This window comes from Amaranthus tricolor, chromosome 12, assembly GCF_026212465.1.
Source record: "Amaranthus tricolor cultivar Red isolate AtriRed21 chromosome 12, ASM2621246v1, whole genome shotgun sequence".
Classification (NCBI taxonomy): Eukaryota; Viridiplantae; Streptophyta; class Magnoliopsida; order Caryophyllales; family Amaranthaceae; genus Amaranthus; species Amaranthus tricolor.
In genome coordinates, this window is record NC_080058.1 from 15,141,047 (window position 1) to 15,152,417 (window position 11,371).

At 42.1% G+C, this 11,371-nt stretch overlaps 1 protein-coding gene across 1 annotated transcript; it reads left to right on the forward strand.

Moving 5' to 3' along the window:
- Positions 1-6,865: 6,865 nt before the first annotated feature.
- On the forward strand, positions 6,866-8,071 carry LOC130828618 (uncharacterized). Its single transcript, XM_057694583.1, has 2 exons — positions 6,866-7,711; positions 7,868-8,071. Exons 1-2 carry the CDS (start codon positions 6,866-6,868, stop codon positions 8,069-8,071), a joined length of 1,050 nt encoding a protein of 349 aa, XP_057550566.1.
- The last annotated feature ends 3,300 nt before the right edge of the window (positions 8,072-11,371 follow it).

Below are 11,371 nucleotides of genomic sequence, written 5' to 3' on the forward strand. Positions count from 1 at the left end.
TTTCGTTGATTTTTTTATGATTGTTGGATTAGGAGAATATAAGAGTGGGAAGGGGCTGGGTCAACTTTTGTTGTTTTTTGAATTGGTTTTATTCGGTTGTCATTCTCATAATGGGAATTAGGATTTTTTTTTTTAGCAAAAAATAGTAAGATAAATAAAAATTAGAAACACAAAGTTTGTGCCTCACTTTTCATTTAATGTTTTTATAAGAAATATTTTCAATAGTATATATTTTATGTGAAATATTTTTAGATTTGTCTTTGATGTATAAATTTTTATTATAAACTTTTTAAAATTGTTTATAGAAAAAAAATTACAAAAAACTACCTAATCTATAGCACCTTTTGCAAAAAACAATCAAATCTTTTTTTTTTTTTTGCAAAAAACTACATTATATGATATTTTTGTTTCAAAAGACTACCACTTGACGGAAACCGTCAGTTGTCCGTCAAGTGGGGCGTTGACTTTACATGTAGAGGCACGTGACATACTTTAAGCTCAGCACTAAAGTAAGGACTTCCCTTTTTTTCCTCCACTCTCATTATCTCTCTCTCACTGTTCATGGAAGGCATCCTATGAAGATTAAACAGTTGCGAAAATTAGGGTTTTGGGAATAGTTATTTCTGTATTATTTTCAAGGAGTAAACCATTCTCCAATATATACATGAACACTAGCTTCTATTCTAGGAAACTAAATATTTTATACATTAATTAAGGTAATATAGAATAATCTAGAATAATCTAAATATATAAAATATATACTTTCCTACATTCCCCCTAAAGTTAGGTCGTGGGATCACCGATACCTAACTTGTATAAAGTACTATTGAAGACCTTTGATGAGACAGCTTTTGTGAGAATGTCAGCTAGTTGGTCTTTCGATCTAACAAAGGGAAGACGGATGATCTTGTTCTCCAGTTTCTCCTTGATAAAATGTCGGTCAATCTCTATATGTTTCGTTCGATCATGTTGAACCGGATTCTCGGAGATGCTTATTGCTGCTTTATTATCACAATATAGAAGACTTGCCTGTGTCTGGTGGCAATCTAGTTCTCCTAAAAGTTTTCAGATCCATAGAATCTCTGTGACCCCTTTTGCTATTCCTCTAAATTCTACTTCAGCACTGGATAAAGCAACTACCTTCTACTTCTTACTCTTCCAAGTGACCAGATTACCCCCTACAAAGGTGAAGTATCCTGAAGTAGACTTCCTGTTATCTCGATCACCAGCTCAGTCTGCATCTGTGTAACCGATAAGATCAAGATTATCATTCTTTGAGTAGAAAATACCTTTATTACTGGTTCCCTTCTAATATCTCAAGATCCTCAGGACTGCTGCCATGTGTTCCACTTGAGGTCGATGCATGAACTTACTTACAACTCCTACTGCATAGGCAATATCTGGTCTCGTGTGAGATAAATAGATTAGTTTCCCCACCATTCTTCTATAACGATCTTGATATGTCATTTCTGCCCCTTCAACAATTTGTAGACCATGATTAGCTACCATCGGAGTCTCTACCTGTTTACAGTCTAACATGCCTGCTTCTGCCAGGAGATCTAGGGTGTACTTTCTCTGATTAATGAATATCCCCTTCCTTGACCTTAAAACCTCTATTCCAAGAAAGTATTTCAATTGTCCCAAATCCTTCATCTCAAATTCTTGGAATAATTTGCTCCTGAGCCGATGAATTTCCTTAGCGTTGTTCCCAGTAATCACCATATCATCAATATAGATAACGAGACATGTAATTTGGTTTCCACTCTTCCTGAGAAACAGAGTGTGGTCTGAGTTGCTCTGTCTGTAACCAAATCTCTTCATTGCTGTAGTGAATCTTCCAAACCACACCCTTGGAGATTGTTTCAAATCGTATAGCGCCTTTTTAAGTTTACACCCTTCTCCTTGGTTATATTCATCTGAGTAACCTGGTGGAGGTTTCATATAAACTTTTTCTTCAATCTCCCCATGTAGGAAGGCATTTTTTACATCAAATTGATATAGGGGCCATTCTTTGTTTGCTGCTATTGAGAAGAGGACTCGGATAGTATCGATCTTAGCCACAGGTGAGAATGCTTCCATGTAGTCTATCCCATATGTTTTTGTGTACCCTTTCGCAACAAGTCTCGCTTAATACTTGACTGAAAAAACCCATTTACATCCAACAGTCTTCTTGTTACTTGGTCACATACACTTCTCCCATGTCCCGTTTTTCTGGAGGGCCATGATCTCCTCATTCATAGTTTGTTTCCACTTTGGATCTCGGAGGGCTTCTTTAGTGCTTTTTGGAATAGTACTGGAATATAGAGACGTATTGAAGGCAACAGCTATTTGTGATAATTTTTCATCATCCCGACTACAAATAGGGTATCGGGATCTCTGGGATTCAAACTCAAGATCATATCGTTAGGGAGGCATTCCTCTTGTATACCGTAGGGGCAATTCATATTTCCTGGGAATAGCAACACTACTTGGCACAATATCATCAGTAGATATATCAATGAAAGGAGGAAGAGAACTTGGTGTTACCTCTTGTTCGACCGGATGCTCAGGGACTGGAGTAGTCTGAGGAGATGATTCAGTGACAATGTCGGTGGCAATATCAGTGGTAGTGCCCACTTGTTCTTTGGGGTCTCGACTGTCAACCAAGGGATGAATTAACCAGCTAAGATCCTCACTCACACTCTCCCCCTGAGATCAAGTCTGGGTATAGTAGTAAGATTGTTCAAAGAAGTCACAATCCATGGTGGTATAAAGTTTGTTATGGATGGGATCATAACATTGATAACCCTTCTGAGTAATGTTGTAACGGTTCGGTTTAAGTGAACCGGAAATCCATATCAAAATACAAATTCCGGTTCACTCTTTGGACTCTAGAGAAGACTTTTCTCTAGGATCGTCAACCTTCCGTCGATAAAGAAATATAGGGGTGTTACAAATGTCGTACCCAAGAAATACACATTTGACTGCCCGTGGTTCAAACTTGGTTCGTACCCTAGAAGGAAGGTGGACATACACTACACACCCAAATATACGAGGAGGAAGGGAAGGAGAAGAGGGAACAGGGGTAAAAGTATGGAGAGTGGCAAGAGGAGTCTGGAAATGGAGGGTTTTAGTTGGGAGACGTTTGATGAGATAGGTGGCAGTAGCAATAGCCTCGGGCCAAAACCGGACAGGCATACGAGCCTCAAACATGAGAGCTCGTGCTTTCTCAAGTAGGGTACGATTTTTGCGTTAAGCAACCCTATTTTGTTGTGGAGTTTCTGGGCAAGAGGTTTGGTGGACAAGACCATGATCAAGAAAATATTGTTTCATTGCAACAGAAATATATTCCCCATCATTATCAGAGCGAAGGATCTTAGGTTTTTCATGGAATTGAGTAAGATTCATGTTATAGAATTTAACAAATACATCAAAAACATCAGATTTGTGTTTCAAGAAATAAACCCAGCACATACGGGAACAATCATCAACAAATAACACAAAATATGCAAAATAATGAGAGTCAATATGTGGAGCTGGCCCCTATACATCATAATATACTAAATCAAACGGTTTGAGAGCACAAGTATTACTAGGAAAATAGGAATATTTATGACTCTTAGCCAGTACACAAGTTTCACAATTTAGGGACGTAGTACAACTATGAAGTGAAGGAAAAAGTCGTTTTAGATAACCTAGGGACGGATGACCTAAACGACGATGCCAAGTCCACAATTGGTGAGCAGGAGACCCATGAGCAAGCATTGCACTACTATTTTGAATCACCTCATCGACATAGTATAGTCCACCTCGTTCAGTACCACGTCCAATGATCGTCCCTGTCTGAGCATCCTGCACAATACAATTTTTAGAGGTTAGGAACACAGTACAATTCAACTCCTTGGTTAACTGACTAACAGACAATAATTTATGAGACAGACTGGGAATTAACAAACAATTTTTAAGATGAAGAGAAGAAGAAATATTGACAAGCCCAGCTCGGTCAATCTGTACACATTCCCCATTAGCTGTCTAAATATAGGTTCGATTAGTAGGATGGGTTGATAAAAAATCACGGGGATCAAAAGTCATTGTATCAGTTGCTCCGCAATCAAATATCCATTGGGAGTGGGGTTTATGGCTAAGAAGGCTTGTGGATATTATGTGGTGTGGGCCAGAAATATTAGTGGGTTTTGTATTTGGGCCGAAAAGTATTGGTTGTGTGTGGGATTTTGGAGTATGAGGTAGGGTTGTTAGGGTTGTGGGATTATAAATAAGAGAGTGAAAGGGTTTGCTCCCCTCCCCAAGTGTTGCGGTTGTTTCTCTCTCTTCCTTTCTCTGTTTCTCGTTGTTTTTGTTGTCTGTTTGGTTCCTCCCCCTTGCTGCAACCCCTTACTTTACCTGAGTCCACACATGATGATGGTTGGTCAGCAAGTGTCAGGTAAGCCTTGTCGCCGGTCGGCCTTGCCGGTGCCTTGGTGGCGGCTTTTCGCTTCTGTAAATCGTCCCACCAATCAGGGTACCCCACAAGCTTGAAGCATCCCTCCTTAGTATGCCTTGAGCCACCACAATGAGTACATCGGAGTATTCTCCGGTCCTCCTCTTCTCGGTTTCTCTGGAGGGCCTTGTTTCGCATGGCTAAACCCGATCCAATCTCTAAGGGACCCGTTCCTAGTGATGAGACGTCGTTCATTATTCTCCGGCGTGCTATTTCCCATCTGATTGTGGCGTAGGCTGCCTCCATAGTTGGTAGGGGTTATTGTTGAGGATGTCCCTTCTTTCTTTGTCTAGATTGTCATTAATCCCAGTGAGAAATTGATAAAGTCTTTGCCTTTGTATATACTTGTTAAATTCTGTTATGTCCTTCGAGCAGACCATTGGATTTGGCATTCTCCGATCAATTTCTTTTCATAATATATTGAGTTTACCGTAGTAAACCTCAATGGTGTCATTGGCTTGTCTTAAATTTGCTGCCTTTGAACTCAGATCAAAGATCTGGAGTTCGTCTCTACCACATCCCAAGAGACTTTCAATCCCTTGCCATAGGCTTTGTGCAGTTGTATAATCCAGGAATTGATTAACAATTTCTCCATCTATGTTTTCAATAATCCATGATATGACCATGGCATCCCTTTGTTCCCATTGAGCATAGTCTGGGTCTGACGGTGGTGCAGGTGCGGCAGTGATGTGACTGAGCCGCCCTCGACCTCCACTGGCTACGTGCATTAACTTGCACCATTTTGTATAATTGTGATATGTAAGTTTTTCTGAGATTTTGACAGTGGTTGGATTTTCGGTTTGGTTGGTTGTTTTGTTAAATTTCTGAAACATCTGGAACATTTGTTCCATCTATTCCATGGATATTACTTGTTTCTGTGTTTGTTCTTCTGAAAAACCAGCCATTACAGGTAAGATACAGTAGATGATGAGTCCTTCCCGGATCTAAACCCTAAGACTCTAATACTATGAAGATTAAACAGTTGCGAAAATTAGGGTTTTGGGAATAGTTATTTCTGTATTATTTTCAAGGAGTAAACCATTCTCCAATATATACATGAACACTAGATTCTATTCGAGGAAACTAAATATTCTACAAATTAATTAAGGTAATATAGAATAATCTAGAATAATCTAAATATATAAAATATATACTTTCCCACATCATACACTGCCACAACTCAATCATCATTACAATGGAACATTAATTCATCTGATATATTAAAATTGAAATAGAAGAATTTTACAATTTCCCCTCTAATATTATGATATATAGAGAATGTATTAAAATAGTTTCATACTTTTTAATTTTATGTTTGCATCTCCACCATTTGAATCATCCTCTCAAGCTCAACAACGAAATGTAAATCCTGAGATTGAGGTTAAATTCATCATTGTTGAAAAAGGTGAACAATCTGTCATCAAGAAGAAAACTTTAGGGATTGATGATAAAAAGAAGAAAGTTTGGGATTCACTGAAATCAAATTAGAAGAAAGAAAAATTCAACAAAAGAATTCGGTGAAGCTAAACTAGAACATTTAGAATAAAGTGAAAGATGAAACCCAAAAATGGTTTTTAAATTGGAACTTGTCATGGTACTGTTTATTCAATTAATTTATTTATTTAATAATTAGCATTATATTACTAAAATACCCTTTGACCTTTTTAGTTGACCTTGACTTTCAGTCAATGGGCTTTTTCTGGAATTACTATTTTCCTTGAATGGCCCATGGTCCAGTTACCTCTAAAAAACCCTAACTTCCCACTTTCCCACAATGTATGGCTCTCCTTGTTTCAAGATGAATAACTGTCCATTCTTCCCATGACTAGTCTACCTCCCATTACTCCCACTACTCCCATGATAGTTCACTTCTTAGATGCAACTTCCCTCCTTCAACATTATAAATAGTGGCTACCACCAAGGAGGGAAGATCATCTGAAAAAAAATATAGCTTTCCTAGTATCCTTGCTTACATTACATCCTAAGCTTACCCAAACACTAACACTAGCAATCTCAATCTTGACATTCCCTCTTGTATTCATTCAGCAATCGTTCATTCATTAATTTCCGATTTACGTTCTAACTTGAGCGTCAGAGGGGTATTCCGGGAGATCACCCCCCGGACAAGGCTAACGTGTTGTGTTGTAGGAATCCAAGTCGCTTCCTTCCACAACTCGCCGTTCCAGACCACGTTTCCATTTGTAAGTGTCTTCTGCACTTCCTCGTTTCATAACCGAAACAGTTTGGCGCCGTCTGTGGGGAGGAATTGAACAAAAAGTCATGGCTCCTAAGAGAAATCCGACTCAAACCGCCACCGTGCATAGCACAGATACAGATACTTCTGCAGGTCACGCTAATAATCAAGCCGTGACTCGCCGTGATCTGGACATGCTAGCACAGAACCTCACGGCTGCTTTCTCTGAACAACTCCGCGCCGTCATGAATAATACTCCTACTCAGCAACGAGTATTAGAAGATATGGCGGATCAAATAAAAAATTTGCGGGAACAAATCGAACCCCATCAGGAGATACCGAAGTCTCATGAATCTCAGGATGGGAACTCAAGGACGTCCCACTCTAGTAGACGCAATAAGAAGATGCGGGAGAGATCTAGAACCTACCCGAGTCTCAGCAAAACAGATCTGCGAGATGGCGAATCTAAAACCGCCTCTCGAGACGTTCGCACCTTCCTAGAAAGTAAGAAACAAAAGACGTCTGAAAGCGTCCAATCATTGGTGGATAAAAGGAGGGAAGAAAGAAAGCAAGCCCAAGCCACGGAGTCTAGCCGCCGCATCACCATGCCGAGGAATGAGGCCGGCAAAACTAGCCTTTCTGGAAAACTTGTACCCATAATCTCTCCATTGGCCCCGGTGATACTAAATACCCCCAATAATGGGAAGATAAAGATTCCGAACATGGCGGCCTTCAATGGAACGTCCTGCCCGGAGGAACATCTGATGGCCTACAAAAACTTGATGTTGCTGTATACCAATGACCCGTTGTTGTGGTGCAAGTTCTTCCCGACTACTCTTACGGGAGTAGCACTGACATGGTATACCTCCCTTCCAGGAGGAAGTATACACAACTTCGCCCAACTGGAAGAGAAGTTCCTGGGCCACTTTGTAGCTTCCAGAAGGCAGCAGAAATCAAATTTCCATCTACTCAGCATCACGCAATTAGAAGGGGAGTCCATATCATCCTATCTAAAAAAGTTTCATGAGGCGGTGCTGGAGGTAACCGATTTGGAAGAATCGGTTGCATTAAACGCCCTGATCAACGGAATGAAGGCCCAACGGCTAAAGTTCCAGTTGGTCGAAAGTCAAGTGAAGACATACGCAGAGGCCATGAAGCAATGCCAAAGCTATGTCACGGCCTCCGAAATATGTCAGGCCCATGATCCTAAAAAACGGAGGTCTGATAAGAAGGACCCCATTGCCAATCAATCCTCGAGAAATAGAGAGGAACAAGCATTGAGGAGGGAAAAGAAACTACCCTCCACGTCGTCTGGAGCCCCCGTCAGATATGGGGCCTCCACGATCCAGACATGTGTACGTCACGGAAGGGGAAACAAGGACGCGGAGTATACTCGATAGAGGCAATGACCCGATGTTCAACCGCAACTGGAAAGACATATTCTATGCCATCCGCAATGAATTACCAACTCCGCCTCCTACTAACACCCCCTCCAACCGTCGCAACTTCAATCTGTGGTGTGACTACCACAAAGAACACGGCCACACTTTAGCCCAATGCCGTAAACTTAAACGTATCCTGCACCAATTGGCTGATGAAGGGAAACTATCGAGGTTCATTAACAAGGGAGACTATGTAGCAAAAGAAGTCGAAAGAAAGCCGTGGCACCAAAGACGCAGATCCCCCGGGAGGAATGAGGCCAGGCGCGAAAGTTCCAATACTCAAGGGACTATCAACCTTATTTTCGGTGGATACACTGAGGAATATCCCACCATCCGCGCCGCAAGAGATAGCGTCCATACTTTGCTAAAGGGACCTCCAATGACCACCTCCAGTGGGCCGGTCATGAAATTCGATGCCACGACCTCCCAAATGCTGCAACAACCACATACTGACCCTCTGGTGGTCACTTTGAAAATTGGGCAAATGAAAGTCAAAAGGGTACTTGTAGATACTGGAAGTACGGCTGATCTTCTAATAATGGATTGCCTAAGGAAAATGCAGTTTGAAGAAAAACACTTGCAACCCCTTGATAAACCTTTGATCAGGTTTGGGGGAAACCAGGTCGTTCCATTGGGTACCATCGTACTCCCCGTACGAGTAGGGGAGAAGAAAAAAAGTAGAACGATGCCCATACAATTCACGGTTATAGATCTCACATTCCCCTACAACGCCATCATGGGGCTTCCGCTCATCAATAAAATCAAAGCTGCAATCTTCCCGCATCAACTCTTGCTTCAGTTTGAGCGGGATGATGGGCAAGTGGGTATACTCAAAGGGGACCAAGTGACAGCTCGTCAATGTCTAGTGAGTACCCTCAAGCGAGAAACCTCCTCCACTCCCTCCAAAAGAAAGAGGGTAGACTCTTCAGCCGTCATGAGCGTGTATACAGACAGCCCCAACGCTCACGGAAGGCCTCACCCAGTGGAACGATATGAGGAAGTGGAGATATTTGATGGAAAACAAATCAAAGTTGGAAAAAACCTCTCAGACGCAATCAAGACTGACCTCTTGGCCACCATCGCCGAGTTCCGCGATGTCTTCGCTTTTTCCACGGAAGAGATGCCTGGTATCCCTACCCATATCATGTGTCATAAACTTGATATAAAGCCAGGCTATAAACCCGTGAAGCAAAAGCTGCGACATTAGGGAAGAGAGCGAATAGAGGCCGCCAAAGAGGAGGTGGAGAAGTTATTGAAGGCCGGATTCATCAGAGAATGCAAATATTCAGATTGGCTTTCCAACGTTGTTCTCGTCAAGAAATCCAACGGGAAGTGGAGAATGTGCGTCGATTTCACGGATCTAAACAAGGCATGCCCAAAAGACGATTACCCTCTCCCCAAGATAGATCGTTTGGTGGACTCCACAGCAGGACACGCCCTATTGAGCTTCATGGATGCTAACGCAGGTTATCATCAAATCCCGTTGGCCCCTGAAGACCAACCGCACACAGCGTTCATCACGAATGCCGGCGTGTACTGCTACAAAGTCATGCCCTTTGGTCTAAAAAACGCCGGAGCCACTTATCAGAGAATGGTAAACAAAGTCTTCCAGTCTCAGATAGGCCGAAATCTGGAGGTATACGTGGACGACATGATTGCAAAGAGCAAGCAAGCGTCTAAACATGCTGCAGACCTCCGAGAAACATTCACAACCCTCCGGAGGCACCAAATGCGACTCAATCCAGATAAACGCGTCTTTGGAGTTACTGGAGGTAAGTGCCTTGGTTTCCTTGTCGACGAAAGAGGGATAGAGGCAAACCCTGACAAAATTAAGGCAATCCAAGATATGAAGTCCCCCAAATCCGTAAAAGAAGTGCAGAAACTAACAGGGTACCTAGCAGCCTTAGGGAGATTTCTATCAAAATCCGCGGACAAATGCTCCCCCTTCTTCAAAACCCTAAAGCAAAGCAAGTTCGAATGGACGAGAGAAGCAGAAGAAGCATTCCAGGAATTGAAGGAACACCTGTCTACCTTGCCGAAATTAGTATCACCCATCAAAGGGGAGAAGCTAGTCCTATACGTCTCTATCTCCGAATACTCGCTATCCGGAGTATTAGTGGCGGAAAGGGAAAAGAAACAGCTTCCAATATACTATGTGAGTCATGCATTCCGGGGCTCAGAGGGGAACTACGGCGAAGTGGAAAAGGTCATATTCGCAATAGTGATGGCAAGCAGAAAATTGAAGCCATACTTCCAATCCCACCAGATCATCGTTCGGACTGATCAACCTTTGAAAAAGATTCTGGAAGGGAAAAATAAGTCAAGCCGCGTTACAGATTGGGCAAACCAGCTAGCAGATTTCGGAATCGAGTATGAGCCTCGCACAGCGGTCAAAGCTTAGGCTCTAGCCGATTTCATTGTCGAAAGTACTCTTCCCCCTCATCCTGAACCCAATCAAGAATGGAAGTTGTATGTAGATGGGTCTTCGACACAATTAGCAAGTGGGGCTGGACTCCTCATTGAATCGTCCACCGGGGTCCGTATGGAAAGGGCGGTAAGATTCCAGTTCGCGGCATCCAACAATGAGGCCGAATATGAAGCTTTATTGATGGGGCTGAAAATCTGCTACGAAGCAGGGGGTAAAATATTGTCCGCATTTTCTGACTCCCAACTAATAGTTGGACAAGTAAATGGAGAATTCGAGGCCAAAGATGAAAGCATGAAAATGTACTTACAGCAAGTAAAGGAATTTGTTCAGAAATTCGACAAATTCACTTTGGTCCATATCCCAAGATCCCAAAATACACAAGCTGACTCTTTGGCAAAGCTGGCTAGCTCAGCTGAAACATCCGCGGCCCGCGACATCATCTGGGAAGTACTTCCAAACCCCAGTATCAATCTCATGGTCAACACCAATGATAGGTCAGAGATGTGGATGGATCCCTACATCAAGTTCTTGAAGAATCAGACGCTTCCCCAAGATGAAAATCAAGCAAGAATGGTCCAGAAAAAGGCCAGATGGTTCGAACTCTACGAAGGAACGCTCTATAAAAAGTCATATACACATCCCCTTCTGAAATGTGTTTCTCCTGAAGAAGGAAACTATATCCTTCGTGAAACACACGAAGGCGGATGTGGTATTCATCAAGGAGTGCGAACCGTTGTAGGAAAGGTTCTCAGAAGCGGATATTATTGGCCCTCACTCAGGAATGACGCGGAAACCTTAATCAAAAGATGTCCTGAATGTCAATACCACTC